The sequence below is a fragment of the Sabethes cyaneus genome, chromosome 2 (genome assembly GCF_943734655.1).
Source record: "Sabethes cyaneus chromosome 2, idSabCyanKW18_F2, whole genome shotgun sequence".
Taxonomy (NCBI): domain Eukaryota; kingdom Metazoa; phylum Arthropoda; class Insecta; order Diptera; family Culicidae; genus Sabethes; species Sabethes cyaneus.
Genome location: NC_071354.1, coordinates 58,774,833 through 58,792,940, shown reverse-complemented (window position 1 = coordinate 58,792,940; position 18,108 = coordinate 58,774,833). Strand labels below are relative to the sequence as shown.

The 18,108-nt window shown below is 41.2% G+C and overlaps 1 protein-coding gene across 1 annotated transcript in view; it reads left to right on the top strand.

Moving 5' to 3' along the window:
• LOC128734894 (protein O-mannosyl-transferase TMTC1-like) overlaps positions 1 to 18,108 on the top strand; it is a 182,061-nt gene that overhangs the window by 114,988 nt on the left and 48,965 nt on the right. Inside the window, exons 4-5 of the mRNA XM_053829291.1 lie at positions 758 to 1,078; positions 1,164 to 1,353. Coding sequence (XP_053685266.1) covers positions 758 to 1,078; positions 1,164 to 1,353 — 511 coding nt within the window. The remainder of the gene's footprint in view (positions 1 to 757; positions 1,079 to 1,163; positions 1,354 to 18,108) is intronic.

Sequence of the window (18,108 nt, the reverse complement as noted above, 5' to 3'; positions counted from 1 at the left end):
ATTTAATGTGAAGGGGCCATTCATTACAACCGTATTTTTAATAGCCAAAATTATTGATTATTTATTCTTTGTTGTTCCGATTTCCTCAATTGCATTTTCATTATTTACGATTTCGTTTGCTCTTGATTTTTTTCACAATTTTCCCAATTTAATCGGTTTCAAAATTAGTATAATTTCACGTTAGGCTTACTGTGCAGGATATTTCTGAGACAACATAAATGTGGAAACGAAACAGTTTTATCAGGCATATTGTAATGAAGCCAAATCAGTTTTAAATATGCATTTTTGAAACTGCTCTTTTTCGTCCTATTGATTTTTATAAGCCAATCAAAATAATAGTGTAATAAACTGATAATGTGAAATTAATTATTCGGTTATGGATAATAAGTATAAAAATTTTAATGCAAATGTCAAGTAATGTAAATGTTTACTATTTTCTCAATTCTCATGGAATACCTGAAATGCAAACTTTCTAATATATTATTCAAAACAATCTGTACGAAAATTATTCGTAGCATGAAATCTGCTTTCCGTTGATATTTATCTGGCCATAATCCGTCTATATTTGTTAAACATTTTCCAGCTGAAAGTTTCACGTTCTAAAAAGTTGACACATTGCATTCGTGCGGTTGATCGTTCTGCAAATGTTCGACCTATTTTCACTACAAACCGGTGCAAGTGTGTTCCGTTGACATGTACAAAAATCATTCAACCGCAATAATTTGCTGCACTGCTTTTTTTTCTTTCTCTTTTGCAGGCACAACGACGAACCAGACAGTAACTCCCTCTGGCTAAGCATCCTGTTCGGTGGACTGAGCATGCTGGCCAAGGAAACCGGCATAACGGTGTTTCTGCTGAATGTTGCCTATGATGTGTACCGAAATTGGGCTTCGCTAAAAAAGACCATCCTGCACGTGAGGTGGAGCGAAGAGACACACCAGTTCGGTCGCCGCGTCTCGCGGGTTCTGCTCTCGATGGGGGTCCTGCTAGCCGTCCGGTTGGCGCTACTGCAAGGTTCCCTGCCAAAATTTTCCCAACAGGATAACCCTACGGCTTTTCATCCGAATATGTACGTTCGGTAAGTTTAACCAGCCGGCGGCCCTGTTTCACCTGTATCACACATAAATCAACTCCATTTCGTATCGTCCTTTGCATTCCCGCAGATTGCTGACGTTCTGCTACCTGGCCGCGTTCAATTGGTGGCTTCTGCTCTGCCCGTCGACACTCAGCCACGACTGGCAGATGGGTTCGATACCATTAGTCACATCAATAAGTGATCCTCGAAATTTACTCACGTTTATTGCGTTTTTTGCCGCCCTGCTACTCGTCTATCGAGGAATACTGGATTTCGAGGTAATTGAAATATCAATTATGTACTGCCACTGCTGCGGTGTTAGCAATGAAGTTAGTGCTTTGGCGCCAGAAACAGAAACCTCTGCGGAAGCGGCTTCAAGCTGCCGCCGTTTATTCCCCGGGGAATTCAAATAAATTCGTCAGCATACGATGGCAATTGAATGGAACTGCAGCTAGCTGCTTGTTGTGTTATGGTTGAACGCTAGCTATTTCACTACGTATTCTATGCAAATTGAAGATGAGTGTTCAATGTTGATTCTGCACTTACGTCGCAGAAACGGTTTATTTTTTCCTAGTTTAGAACAGAGAAAATCCGAAATGGAACTTCATTTTCAAGGTACAATGATTGAGAACAAGCATCCACGGTAAGTGTTTCTACTTTTCCAAATTATCCCAAAATGCCCTCTCATCTTAACCAAACAAATCTTCATCATAATAAATCCTTACAGTGAACCATTAAATATAGCAACCAAGTGCGATGGACATGTGCCGACTCTTATCTGGCTTCTGCTTTTCTGCCGCCGCCGTTGGGCTCTTTTGCGCATTTATTCTCAGCTGTTTCAGTAATCCGCCAATAAATGGCACATCGATAACCGGGCAACCGAGCATGTGAATCATCTTGACACCCGAGATTAGCACTACACAGCCCGAGCCTCTCGGTGAACGTGTGTATCACCGGATTGCTCACGTACGCACAGTTACTATCGTGACGTGCTCCAGAATATCTTCCAGCGCTGCTGCGCCAGTTCGGGCGGTTTCATACTGCGGTTGATTTGCGACAGCCATCAAAGTGAATGTACTATTCTAGAATGGGAACATCGGTAATAATTTATCTGGAACATCAATTTTACTACACCATACGGCTTTTATTCAAGTTATAAAATTATGGAAAAATACGACGACGTGAATTTTATTCCGCGATATTAAATTTGATGATAATTGAAGTGAATTCTCACAACAGTTTTCAGTTCAAAATCACTTTAGCGACGAACATCGATTTACGTAACCAGAAAAATTCTATAATTCTAGAAATGGTTCTACAAAACTAGCTTCTTATTATTTTCAGTATTATTTAATTGTTTTGGACAATTGCAAATACACACAAAAAAAAAATCTTTTCGGTTAACACGTAGCACCTTTGAAAAAGGCCAAAACCGAAGGCCGAAACGTCAGGCAGTATAAAAAAGCCATTTTAGACAGAGAACCGACTATACAGTCGAAAATCCCCAATTGGCTATTGTTATGCAAAATTTTCAGAAAAACCCGTAAAACTTAGGATTGTGGAAATCCCAAGTAATTTTCGAAGTGAAACCGAGGTGACACGTTGTCTTAGCAATAGCGACGTTTATATGATGCTAATTGAAGAATAGTTTGGCATCCAACAGAACATCTAAATGGCTAACATGTTCTACACTAGCTAGTTCTTGATAGCCGATCTGAGAGTGGAGCATTACTGAGTTTACTATGCTGTGAAATGTAATAACATAACATTTCGCGATACTACCAAGAAACTAGCTTCATCGGCTACGGTTCTCAATTAAACTGTACAATTAGTCAGATTTAGGACCCTATTATGCAAGTTACGTCGAGTGTCACTTTGCTCGACTGGGCTACTGCGCATCATATAAGTTACACGCGACACGATTTTATCGAGTAACTCGACTGAGTCGACCGCTAAAAAGCTGATAACTTAACTGTCAGCAAATTTCGAGTAAACTTGTTTTGTTTTTATAGTGCATCGAGCCACTATTCTATCCGTTTTTCACCCACTCAACAGTAATTGAGTCGACTCGAGTTATTCCGAGCCGAGCCGAGCTGGGATGGCTCTCGCCGTATCGAGAATTCCTCTCCATTGTACTCGGTCCTGGGCTACTCGTCGCCATTTCGTTGGACGTCTCGATACACGCAAGTCGGCTTCAACCTGGTTGAGCCATCTAGCACGTTGGTGGGGTTCTTGAAGAGAACAGATTTTACTGCACAGTCGTCCGACATCCTTGCGACGTGGCCGGCCCACCGTAGTCTTCCAACTTTCGCCAGGTGTACGATGGGAATCTCTCCAAGCAATGCTCGGAGCAGTGCAATTGTAGCTCGTGATTCATACGCCATCGTGCATTCATACTCCGCCAAACATAGTCCGCAACACCTTTCGTTCAAATGCGGCTAGTGCACGTATGTCTTTCTTAAGCAAAGTTACTGCCTCAAGTCCTTAGAGCTTTGTGCGGCGGCGTATGCTTCTAGATCGAAGCGGCTTGCGAAAAAAGTATGTTCGATTTCCAGCTTGAATGCGTCGTTGGATCTCCTTACTCGTATTATTGTCGGCGATGACCAAAGATCCCAAATATATGAACTCATCAACCACTTCCAGTTCATCGTTGTCTATAGTCACTGTTCGTGGGAGGCAAACATTCCTTTCTCTGGAGCCTTTTCCTACCATATATTTGGTTTTCGACGCCTTGATTCGCTCCCATCCTCCTAGCCTCCATTTTTAGTCTGGCGGAGTTGGCTATTCTTGCTGAAGATCGTTTCTCTCGTTTCGATGCTCACTCGTCGACACCTTCCATATCGATATTAAATAACATACAGGACAGTCCATCCCCTTACCGCAACCTTCTACGTGATTCGAAAGAACTCGAGAGTGTCCCCGAAACGCGCACGTAGCACATCACTCGTTCCAGAGTAGATTTGATCAGCCGCGTCTGTTTATCCGGAAAACTCGTGCATTTTATCTGCCATAGCTGTTCGCGTTCAACTGTATCATATGCTGCACTGAAATCCACGAAAATATGATGCATGGGCACGTTGTACTCTCGACATTTCTGGAGGATTTGTCGGAGAGCAAAAATATGATCCGTAGTAGCACGGGCCCCCATAAAACCGCCTGGTACTGCCCTACGAATTGTCTTGCTATTGAGGACAGACGATGCAGCAAAATCTGGGAGAGCATCTTATAGGCGGCGTTGACCAACGTGATGCAATCTAGCCGGTAGCCATTTTGTCAGACTATACCTTCCACCCACTCCTCCGGTAGTTTCTCCTCCTCCAGAATCCTAGAAATCATCCAATAAAGTGCCGTTGCTTGCGGTTCTTGGCCATTTTTGCAGAGCTCTGCCGGGAGTTTAGCACACGAATTTCTCGCCGGATCTCTTCGAGATTGCGTCTCCTTCTGGTATATCGCCGTTGAGATGTTCATCGAAATACTGTTTCCGCCTATTAACCATCTTGCGCTCGTTTGTGATTAGATCCCCTCCCTCCTAAACATGTCAGGTTTAGATGTGTAGCCCTTACGAGTTTGGTTCGCCTTCTCGTAAAACTTGCTTATGTCTTTAACCCGAAATAGTTGTTCCAGCTCCTCATGATTTCTGGCCTCCTTCTAGTGCTTTTGCCTTCTCAGGAATGAGATCAACTCATTCCTGACCTTGCACCTTGACGAAGCCCTCTGTGTGACTTGACAATCTGTCCAAAATCTGAGCACAGCAATGTGTACCATCCATCATAAGTTTTATCAATCTGACCAACCTCCTAGGAAAGCCGTTCTCGTCCATGATTCATCGCTCTTTTCGGGTGATGGTATCATGCCTAGCTTTGAAGTCAATCAAATACACCATGGTGCTCCCTGCTACACTGTTACTGGCTGTTTTGATGATATTCCAATAGTCCGGGGGTTCCTCCAGGATTTCGCAAGCGTAGCTTCAAGTGAATGCGCGTAATTTACGGTCAAGTCAGAGTGCTGCAGCCGGTCAAGATTTAGGCGCTGACATTGGTTCAAAATTTTGCTAACAATGGATCGGATTATGATCCCATAACTAATACTAGGTAGTGGTCCGAGTCAATGTTAACGCTTCGATAGTATCTGACGTCAACGCTGTCTGAGAACCCAAGTAACAACTCCAACGTCGCTTAGTTTTATTAGAATTTTATAAAGTTGTTTTTTCGCGATGATAATCTTTGCGTCCGGTTTTATTATGGTATCACGCAATATCACGATAATATGAATCAAAATATACTTGGAGTCTGCTAGAAAACCATAATAAAACTGTTGCAATGGGGCATAGCAATGGAGTATCAACAAAAAATCAATGTAATGGTGCTTACTTGTCAAACGGCAATAAATCGGGCTGGCACCGAATGGCCGAAACACAAATGGCCGAATCACGAATGGCCGAAATCCAAATGGCCGAATTTCAATAACAGTCACAGAAGGCCGAATCACGAAAGGCCGAATCACGAAAGGCCGAATCACGAATGGCCGAATCACGAAAGGCCGAGTCGCGTAAGGCCGAATCACGAATGGCCGAATCACGAAAGGCCGAAATTTTTCGGAATGCCTAAATAACTACTCAATAAAAAACCTTGAATTGGCAAGTAGTTAACAAATAACTTTAATCAAACAAAAAACAAACTACTACTATTAAACAAACGAAACATGCTTTACGAACGTCTTTGTTTAGCGCTTAATAAAATCGCAACTGCGTCAACAAAATTTTTGCTGCTCATTTTGTGAGCATTAACACATTTCGAGTAGATTTTTTCGTCTATTTCTCGGCGCGAATTCGGAACATCCCCCTGAAGAATTCTAAGGATGTTCCCCTTTATCGCATTTTGCTCCACCCGAAGCTCTGTGATGATCCTGGTCATTGACAGGTGATGGGCACCAACAATGGTTGTCCATCGTTGGTGCCATGGTTCCAAGTTGTTTGTGTTCCGCGGTAGCTTGTCAATGATAGGCTTAAAATTTGACCACAGAGTGGGGTGAAACAATGGCCTGTTGTTCCGGTTTCTCCCACTTATATAAGTATTCCGAAAATATTTCTTGATTATAAACACATCTTCATTATAAGGTGCGAGACGTATTTACCGTGTGAGTAGCAAATGTTTCCTAGATGATTCAGGGCGAGACGGCCGCAGGCCGCGAGTGTGCGCCGGTGACCCGCCGTCGGAAGCGCCGGCCACTGCGGGGGGGCAGCCCCCCCGCAGAAACCACTACTATTTAGGTGCATGCATTTTCCTAGGTTTACTGTCTATTAGGGATTATCCCTTAGTTAAGTCCGAACGAGCGGTAGCGAGTAAGGACAGCATGTATCCAACGTTTGCACAGGTTGAAGACTATGAATATTTTCGGTCGAATATGACATTCGGCCATTCGTGTTTCGGCCATTTGTGATTCGGCCATTCGCGATTCGGCCTTTTGTGATTCGGCCATTCGTGATTCGGCCATTTGATATGTTATGCCATTCGTTATTTCGGCCATTTGTGTTTCGGCCATTCGTGATTCGGCCATTTGTGTTTCGGCCATTCGTAGGTAATCCAATAAATCTGTTAGTTTTCTAGTGCTATTAATATGGTAACACCGTGAACAAACAGTTTCAATGTTGCTATTATAATGAATAATGGGTAACAACTAAAGTTTTGGGTTTTTTTCTAGCTGTTAAAAAAAGACAAAGATACATGAAGAAGATCTGTTCCTCCGAATTTAAAGATACATTATCCATTGTTGAAAAAAATTAGTGAACATTTGAAAACGGTCCGTAATCGGCTGTTCGGCGAAGCTTTCGTTTGACGTTGAAGCAGGATCGTTGTACGGCCGTCATGTCAACTTGGTGAAAGTATCTCTTGATTACCAATCAACTACCAATCAACTATTTGCTATTCGTGGTTCTCCAGTTATTTTTGTATACCAAGGAACTCAAAATCCCGAAGAAATCTTCGATTGGGCGCACTGAGGCAGACTTTTCGGGTCGAGGTTTTTGGGTAAAAATGGGATCGAATGGGTATTCATGGGTATTTTGGCGTAATGCGATGATGCTTTATCTGGCCAAAACACGTATTGTCCATCTGCATGATGTTTTTGTAGAAACGGGATCAAAATTTTCTTCAAACATTCGTCTGATGCATCTTAATTGATAGCCAAACCAGGGGACTTGTTGTTGAAGAAACGAGAAAGAGAATGATGTCCTTCTGCGTCCTTGATTTTGGCTGGTCTTCCACTACCTTGCTGGCGAATAGTTAGTAGAGCTTCCTCTTAAAAATCATCCTTTAAAAACACATCAATTAATAGTCAATAATCAATAATGAAATATCAGTGAAAGGTAACTAAATTGGTATATCATGCACTATGCTCATCGTAATGTCCGTCAAGCATGAAATTATTCCGCATTGTAAATAAAACCAACATCGGAATCCGAAATGAATTAGCTCTACTTTCTACGTTTGGTAGTAATAGCATACGCACCTAAAGCCCAAACCAACCAGGAAAATCACAAGATAATTAGGCCCAAAACATCATGTCTTATCAAGGAAGCTAATAAAATCACTCAAATCATTGCCTTGTCAGACATAACTTTCCCTTTCGAAAGCGCTTGCAGCTCAAACCCACTACGTCTTCTTGTTGACCGTGCCCTGGTGGTCAGCCCTGCCTGCCTACGGATTCGGAGGAAAGTTTTTCCCTACTTTTTGCTGAACAATCAGCAAGCCGCACGGAAATCAACTTTCCCCCCGGTGGGCACCCTTCTATTTACTTATATAGTACATACTTCCTTCAATAAATACGTACCTACTCAATATATGGTTCCGCTTCGCTGAACGCCGAGATTCCTAACTGTGCGGTGGAAAGCTAGGTGGACTATCAATTTATTTCAATGAACTTTTGGCCACTTCCAGCTGTCGGCAAACGGCTCTGTGCTCGCAATGCTGGTGGGCCACCGACGACGGCGCGGCGGCGTAACCAGGCAATGGAATAGCAAAAGTGCTCGCTCCACCACGCCTGGGAGAATGAACTGGAAGAAGTCACTTCATTGGGCAGAATTTCGTTCTAATAAAGGCAATACCAAACGGATAAAGTGAAATCAACTTTTGGTAAACCGAGGTAGGAATGAAGTCATGGCGATGAGGTGGAGGGCGATGCTGAAACTATAGCTACATATTTGAAGTTGAACACTTGCCTATTATTGCCATTGATAACAGCTGCTTCATATAGGCTGAGTTGTTAGCATGAATTACTTGCCAAAACTATGCCAAATTATTCATTGAGGCGAATAGTAAACTAGCATAATTCCATTCCTAGTTGGAGCTAATATCAATTTGATTCGAACTCACGTTTCCGGCGTATCAGTTTTGACAAAACAAAAACTTTATTTTCAACCATTTTATTGCAGTCGTTAAAACGAATCAGCAGACGAATTCGATCGCCGTATCAATTGATTACTTTTCACCGGTTTCCAAATCCCACCTTGTATTGCAAATTTTCTCGTCAGGAAACCTTTTTACCGTTTCTCGTCACGACCGCTGAACACGTCTGGTTGTTGGGATGAAAATACGTGTCAAAGATCAGTTGAATCGATTTTCGCTAAGAATCAGTAATCGTCACGCTGCTTCAGTTCCATTTTCAGTCCCGGTTTCAGTTTGAAACGAACACTAGCCAATTTCGAAAAGAAATCGGTTGTCATGGTGTCCATCTTCTACCAGTAGCCAATGAGCTAGAAGGTGAAATCCTATTTAATTAAAATTGACGTAATTTATTGTTTCCATTCGCAGGATGCACTAGGCTCGTTCTAAACTGTAGTAATTCTATACGTTTGTTTTGCTTATCTGTTTCAAGGAAAATGTTTTTATGCCTGACGTAAAGTTCCTCATTAATTTGTCAAAGCTTTCATGTATCATTCAAAAAACAATGGAATAGATAATGAAAAAACCATGAGATGATTCGTTTTTTCTTGGAATTTTTGTCCTATTAATAGTAGCTGCTCTAAAGAAATATGCAATCGACTGCTAACGAGCGTCCGGCATCAGCAAATAACAAGCTCGCCGTATTCGTTTCTTTTTCACCGCTTGTAATAAATTTAACCGGCGTCACGATATTAGGTATCTACCACAAATCTCCGCTCATCTAGCTCATTACTGAAAATGGGCTCAATTTGCCAATCACTCATTCCTAATTTTGCTGGCGAAGCTTTTTCGGATGGCATTCGTAGTAACTCAATCAGCCGAGCGACGCTTTTTTCCTTTCTTTTCCTTGCGAGATATTTTTTCCGTTTCTGCCAAACAGGAAGAGAGGAAGCTATTTCCCCTGGCAACAATATAGTACAGCCACAGTATAATCCTCGGAAATGAATGACACAACCAACGTTCGGAAGGCAGTCACAGCCAGCATCATCTTCTTAATTTTCTTCCAATCAACTCTGTTTCTCTCGATACCGCAAGGGGAGCACTACGATACTGTGATGCTAGGAAGCGGAGCAAACTTTTCAGGGAAATCCCTAGTGAGTCACTCTATGACGGATGGGATTCGCTTATTCCCTGTCACAAATCTTTGTTAGCATTGTAAGAAGCGTGGTCATCGAGCGACATCGGATGACAAAACTGACGAAACGAAACTCATGATTGCTGCTACTTTGTTTTACTAGTTCCTCATTAGCATCGCCATTGAGTGGCTTGGGAATTATTTATGTTTCAACATTTGCCACCAAAGAAGAAGGTTCCCTACTCCCTAGTAATGAGCACTGTTTCGTGCTGTGGCACCGCGGTTTGTACGTAGTTGAGTTCCGCAAATCAACTGGGGATCAAACCGATGCTGCCCTATTTTAATGCGAGTTATAAATAAATTTTCAACAATGCAGGTTAAAAAACACTGACATCAATTGAAGAACGGCTAGAACACTATCCTTAGGATTTTGTTGTTCAAAGTAGTGCAATCACAAAAAAATTATTCGGTGTTTCCCGCTTAAGATTAACTGCCAACAAGACTTTTCAACTGTCGATCAATAAAAGTTTGTGCCAAAATTTGCCGAAAAGTTTCACATCACTTCGGGGGAGAAAGCAAGTTCAACAAATAAAAGTTTATTTTTCGAGAAAAACTTGACCGGAACTTGCTGTCGTGGCCAAAAAACTTTCTGACGAACAGAGCGCTAACCAGGATGCCTGTCAAGCAAAGAAAATTGTTAGACTTTACAATTCTTCACGGCCTACACCACAGGACGGGCTGAGTTTTAGTCAATTTTGTGAGAAAAAGACAAACTCTTGTCTCATCATTGAAGTCGATTAAAAAATTGAAAAAAAACTTAAATCTTGAAAATAAAAATAAAAACAAACTAAAGAATGCATAAAAAGGAATGAAACAATAAAAATCACTGAATGTTGGCCTTAACTAAAGGGGTTATATACAGTTGGGAGTCTTAAAAAAGTCGATTTTTCTAAAATTTTCCTCGAGAAAACCCCTTAGCAGGGATTCAGCCCAAGATAAAAACGGTTATGCGATAGTGTCCGTTTAAGACTTAATCTGTCCGTCTGTCAGACGATAGAATTCGAGCCAAAATAAATTAAAAGTTTTACATTGTGTTGACGTACAAGCTTGTTTTTGAAAAAAAACTTGACTGGAAGTTGCTGTTGTGTCCAAGAAATTTTCAGATGGCTTCCTACAATGAAAAATATTTGTCATCAGGTTTTACTATTCTTCGAGGCCTACACTGCTGACTGAGTTTTGGCCGATTTTGATAGAGAAAGAATATCTAGTGCCTAACTGACTTTTTTTATTTTTGATGTAGGAATAGCCTTGCTCGATTGGTTGCAACGGCTGTGCGCTTACGTGCATCTGTTGACTCTCTCTGAACAAATAATACTAACCATTATATACAATTAACTACTGAATTTCTCCAAATACAACAGTTTTACTGGCAAATCATCTTGATCAATTAGGTTTATAGCGACTATAATAAAATATACGAAAGAATAAGAAGTAAATTCCGTAGTTGTGCAACATGTGCGCACTAAATTTTATCGTGAATATTGGAAGTGCATGAAAACCGATTAAAAATATCTTTCTCCCTACAATTGACACTTCACATTGAATTTTTTTTATTTGCGGGCTGAAAACATACTATAAAATGGCAATATGGCCTAGCAACAAAAAATATTTTCGGAGTTGAACTCTAATCTTCTTCATAATAGCAGCAACGAATTTTTTAGTCAAAGTAGTATCATTTTAATAGCACTATAAAACTAACAAATTTATTGCGGTTCGACAAGCAACAACGCTAAAATCAATTGTGTATCCACCCAAGTAGTTTTATCTTGGTAATATGAGCATCAAAAATAAATTTACTTTGATTGAAGTTTTTGGAGCGTCTTTTTTTTGTATGCCAGAAGGGCATTGGGTTAAAAGACCACTGCGACAGTCTTAATGATCGTCTTTTGTGGAAGGCCCCAATTGCTGTACCCATTGCATATCCAATGATGGAGTTGAGCAGGATAGTTGTAATCCTGTGCCCCAATTCGGTACTGCATGGTTTATGCAGATATGCTGAACTTTGAGGTTCAGAGTTACAAAAGCGGCAGGTGTCGATGCAAGAGCGATGATGATACCTTGCCGATGTTCTTTAAATGATAAAGAGCGGGTCTGTGTCCTGTTAGGAGTCCCGTGATCGTGCGTAGTTCACTATGAGTTAAATGGAGTAGTTTTTTAGCTACTGAAGCTTGTCTTGCTAGATTGTCAGCAAATTCATTGCCCTCGATCCCGCAGTGACCGGGCACCGAAAGTAATAAAACTTGGTTTTGGCGGGATAGTTCCCTCCATGCTGTGCTGCACTCCCAAACTAATATGGACACGCATTTGGCGGACTCGAGTGCCAGTAGTGCTGCTTGGCTGTCCGTGAAGATACCGGTTTTCGCAAGCCTGTACTTTTGTTTCAAGCATATTGTTGCACAGATGTATATTGCTTATACTTCTGCTTGAAAAACGGTGGGCCACTTTCCTAATGAGAGTTTCCCTGATGCTGGGTCCGTAGACTCCGCAGCCTATACAGGCCCCTATTTTTGAACCATCTGTAAAAAAGCAGATAGTTCCAGATGGAAGATCGGGCCCTCCATTATTCCACATTGAGCGATCTGTTTCAATCACCTCATATGGAACGTCCGTATTGGGTCTGGCTTCCATGCAGTCAGAGACTGAAGTTACAAAGGGTGTCAGATTGAACTCCTGAAGTATGCGAAGATGGCCTTCGAGTATAGTTTTTCTCCTTTGCACCCGTAGTGCGCCGAGCTCTGCTTCCTTCTTCCCTTGAAGATGCAAAAGCAGTAAGCATAACATTGCCTCCATGGCTGCAGTAGGTGTTGTACGCATGGCACTGGTAGCTGTAAGACAGGCCAGGCGCTGAACTTTGTTTAATTTGGCTTGGGCTGTCACCTCATTCGCCTTTGGCCACCATAGGACTGCAGCATAGGTTATCCTAGGCCGTGCAATAGTAGTATATGACCAAAAGGCTAGTTGAGGTTTCAATCCCCAGGTTTTGTTAAACAGTGACCTGCATGCCCAGATAGCCGAAGTTGCTATCTTAACAGCATAATCAAGGTGGGCAGCCCAGTTCAGTTTTTTATCGAGAATTATTCCGAGGTGTTTGACTTCATTACTGAAGCCAAGTCTGACATCATTCAATATAGGAGGAGTAATGGTATGTTTCCTTCGCCTAGTGAATGGTATAACGATTGTTTTGATGGGGTTTACATTAAGTCCCTCTTATGAGCACCATAACATGCTGGTGTTTAGAGCTCCTTGCAAGCGACTTGACAATACTGCGTCAAACTTACCTCTGACGATAAGTACAACGTCGTCGGCGTAAGCAATGGTGTAGTAACTCAGCTGTGATAGCTTGTGAAGGAGTGCGTCGGTCACCAGTGACTCCTCCCTGTGGACATCCTTTGATCACTGAAATCGTGACTGACGTATCTCCCAATGATGATGTAATTTCTCTGCTCGAGAGTTTTGCTTGAATGCAGCTCATTGTAGTGTGGTCGATTCTCTTTTGACAGAGAGCCGTATTAATTGACGAGAAGGACGTGTTATCGAAAGCGTCTTCAATATCAAGAAAAGCACAAAGTGCTGTCTCTTGATATTTGAGCGATTTCTCAATTAACGTCACTAAGCAGTGCAGTGCGGTTTCCGTAGATTTACCGTGTTGGTATGCATGTTGATTTACATGTAATGGAGAGTTTTTTAAAAACTCATTGCATTGTTATCTGTGGTTTTCTCAGACTTATCGGTCTGAAAGACTTAGGCATGGTTTTGTCTTTTTTGCCAGCCTTAGGTATGAACACCACCAGAGTGAAACTGGCTCGAAAGAGGTTGATGAGCTCGGACATTAAAACACCGTCCGTTTTTTTGTAAGAAATGGGTAGAATACCATCCGGACCTGGAGATTTCATTGGTTCAAAAGTACTGAGTGCCCAATTGATCGAAGCCTCCGTAAGCAATCGGAAGTGCAAGTGGAACCGAATCATTTGGCACATTGTGTAATGATCCATTCCGCTGCTGCCCGCCTATGTCTTGTCCAGTGGTCAATGTCGAGCCAGGGAAGTACGTGTTTATTAGAATTCCTAGAGTTTCCCTGGTGGTAACAGTGAAACTCCCATCTTCTTTTTTTGATTGCGCTAGACCATTACAGTGGTCCTTAGACAGCGCTTTCTGCAGACAGGTGGCCTCTGGCAAAGTTTGCATGCTTTCGCAAAATTTAACTCGTGATTTCCTATATTTGATGAGGGAAGCTCTGTAGTCTTCCCAGTTAGACGTGATTTTGGCCTTGTTGAACAGACGCCTAGCCTTCCGACGGAGATTGCTAACCCAAGTAACAATTCCAAATTTTATTACGTTCGTATAGTTGTTCTCATAACCAATTTTATAAAACCACTAATAAAACTATGAGCTCCACCAGAACTTTCTGATGACCGCTATAAAACTTCCTTCTGACTATCCACTCTTCAGAAGGTTTTCATGGCCGCTATATCAGGTCATAAGCTTAAGTAGTCGTATCACGCTCTGCTGAAAGCAGCAATAAAACTGGTTAAGCTTTCGCTGCTTGACAGCCATCGCCATAATTTAATTAAGCTTTTCACTTTTCGCCTCTGGTGAAAGCTAAATAAGTTCGCTAGCATTGTTAACTTGAAAATACATGCGTAAGTAGCAAAGTTATAGTTTTGCTGTCAGTTATTCTTATCGATTTGGTTTAGGTATAGCGACCATAATAAAATGTCCCATAGAATATTTCATAAATTTTAAGCAATTTCGTTGGTTTGCAGCATGTGCGCATTTAATTTCATCGTGCATATTAATATGATAGGTGAATAAAATCAACGCGCCACTAAAATTTTGCAATTTTCGTAAACTGATTGTTTTAACAAAATAAATATATCCATTTTGTCAATCTCAATTTTTAGCAAAATCATTCTAGTTGCTTCCTGTGACTGGAAAACCGATTGGTAATAACTTTCTTTTTGCAAAACACTTTGCTTCGATGAATTTTTGTTTGCGAGCTAAAACAAAATACTAGAATATGGCAATATGGCCTCGCATAAAAAGATGATTTTGATGTTAAACTGCAGTATTCTTCATAATAGCAGCAAAAAAACTGTTTATTCATGGTGCTACCGATTTAATAGCTCTATAAACTACAACAACGAGCAACCGCGATAAGGTCAATTTTCATTGGTACGCCATTTTGTATTGCTACGCCACCCTTATGATAAGTTTATAAGATACGTGATGCAGCCAACAAGTTTTAACGTGCTAATATAAGCAACCACAATAAATTTGTTTTATTAACCGTTTTATTATGGTTTTCTAGCCAGCTATAAGTGTGTTTAGATTCGTATCCTTTCGGTATTGCGCAATACCACAATAAAACCAGAGGTAATGATTAATACCTCAATAAAACCTTTATAAAATTCAAGTAAAACCAAGGGGCTTTAGAATTGTTACTTGGGAAGCATCTCATTCCACTAGGGCACATCACGGCAAACTGTTCGCGTGTTTACGGGACAGTTTGTGTTATACGCGTCTGTGATCCTACATTGCAGATCACTAGCGGCAATATCCAGCTCAACTGGAGTTCGTATATTATTGTAACAGGAATTACGTGAGGCAATCAGATGATCCCTAAAGGAACCTTAATTGGGGCGTCTTAGTAGAATACGAAACCTGAAATTGAATTAAAAAGAATCGTAGGCGAAATACGTATCCGTCAAAAATAAATACACGTAGTAGAAGTTAATTGTAAAATTTTCTTTTTAATTTTATTTCAAAATTTGCTTTATCAACAGTTCTATTGTGGTTTTGTCTTAAAATATTTTCTCTTGTATTTTCTTGGTATTGCGATATTGTTTATGACTAATATCGTAATAAAACTTTTATAAAGTTTAAATACAACTAAGGGGTTTTAGAAGTGTGGATAGAACAACTATTGCGCACTAATGCCACGGGCAAATGCTATGAGAAGGTAAATCAAGCTCTTGAAGGATACTCATCGTAGGCTAATATTTGTAGGGATGAGGATTGAAACCTGGTCACAAACAAGCGCGAGGTGGTCGACAGGTGGAAACAGTTCTTCAATGGGCGTGTCGATGGTGATGCAACAGAAGGAAGCGGTACGGGTGTTAAACTAGGAGTTTCATCAAACGATAACAGTGTTCCGGCTTAAGAATTCTGGCGAGAAAATTGATAGCTGACGACTAATAGGTGAAAGGATCGTCTCCCGGCAAATCTGTATGGTGAGGAATCACTAGCCGTTGTTCCTCAAAGGATAATTTCAAGCATTTGGGAGGAGGTGAGACTACTGGAGGAGTAGATGGAAGGTGTGGTTTGTCTCATCTACAAAAAGCCGACAAGTTCGATTGCTGTAATTACCACGGCATTGTACTGAACAACGCCGCCTACAAGGTGCTCTCCAAGATCCTGTTATGTCATTTATCCTCAATAGCAAAATATTTCGTAGGGTAATTTGCCAACTGTTGCCCACTGCCTATTGTTGTTTTTCAAATAATATTTGGAAATACCAATGTGTTATTTTCAAATATTATTTGAAAAACAACTATGGGCGGTGGGCAACAATAGGCAAATTGCCCTACCAGGCGGGCTTTATAGGAGTCCCATATCAGTGCTATTATGGGTCAAATTTTCGCACTCCGACATATCCTCCAGAAATGTCTAGTGTACAACGTTCCGACACATCATATCTTCGTGGATTTCAGGACAGCATGCAATTCAGTCGAGCGTGATCAGTTATTGCAGTTTTTCGGACAAACTGACATGGTTGGTCAAAACTATCCTGGAGCGAGTGGTATGCTACGTACGTGTTTTGGAGGCCCCTTGAGTCTTTTCGAATAACGCAGAGGACTGAGGTAAAGGAATAAACTACCCTATATGTTGTTTTGCATCGCTATTGAAGGTGTGCTGGATAGCGCCTCCTTGAGGATCCAAGTCAACCGATGACGATCGATGGCCATATGCTTCTTGTACATATTGGAGCAGCTAAGCTAGGAGGTGCGAATTAGAGTGTCTGTTCCCCAAGTGAGGAGCGGCTCAAGCAGCGTCTGTCTCGGAGCGAGCGGCTGAGTATGAAATGCTGTATCCCGTAAGCTATACATAAGATGGCACACTCATCAGCAGGATGTAGGTATCTCATAGATATGTAGGATGTAAGTAGTATACCATAGCTCTTACGCGACTATTTTTACGCGAATTTCGGAATTTACGCGGTTTTTTTACGCGAATTTCGGAATTTACGCGGTTTTTTTACGCGGTTTTGATTTACGCTGGACGTATCCTTCGCGTAAAAAGCGACTTGAGTATATATGGTTGCTGGCAGGGAACGTGGGAGTTCAAATGGTGTTGGTGCCGAGGTGCAGCTGGATGGGGAATTCCTATATTTTAGTACGCTAGTGACATGTGACAACGATGTAAACCCCGAAGTAAAACAACGAATGTAGCTGCGAATTGGGTTTTCTGTGAATTACGTAATAATCCAAGTAACAATTTGGGTTTTATTACGCACTTATGATGGCATTTAAGACCAAAATTGGCCTTGAAAACCGCCATAAGAGTATAATAAAACTCACATTGTTGCTTGGGAAGCAGAAGTTTCATATTTTGCAAATTCGTATAAAACTAGCCTTCTCAGAACGTTTACCTCACCACATTAATTTAAGCAGAGCATGTAGCCTAGGTGCTACATTCCATTATCGAAACTTGACCTTCTGTTTTTATACGACAGACTTTGCAGCCAGAGCTACAGTTACAGTTTATATTTGGCAGTTACAGTCTTCTTACAGCGGAAGATTCAAAGAATTGGTCCATGGTAGGAATCATCCATACACTACTTCGATTCTTGAAGTCCAGAGTAAAAAGTAAAGGGAGTGCAGACAGTGCGGATAACGTAGCTCCTTAGCTAAGTGTGTAATAAATCCCAAGTTGCATTTTTATTTTTATATTACGTTGGAATAGTGATTATGGAAGATAAGATTCGAATCCAATTCCACTCCCCATTAGCAACACCTTCAAGTAGAGTCCCCTCGATGCTATATGCATGTATAATTAAAATTCTTTACTAGTTCATTTACATTTCCAGTTCCATTGCATATATCATAAATCATTCAACGTCAGTATCCAACAACTCATACCTCTATGTTCTTTTGCTGTGTAGTTTTTTCTCCGACTCTTAAGTTCAACGTCCATTTAAGATTCACGCCTAATGGAAATAAATAACCGTCAATGACGTGAAGTGTGAAAATGTACTTCCTTCAACGAAACACGTTTCCCATCGCAGGAAATTACTCCAGTCAGTTGGAAAAGAGCATAATCAACTCCGTGCATCGTTAGATAGAGTATAATTGAAATTTCCACCCCGGCGCTCTGTAACCGCACAAATCGAAGCGCCCCTCTCGGCCGAACGAACGGCAGCGGCGTTTTCTTAGCTAAATTAAGTGCGTGTTGCTGTAGTA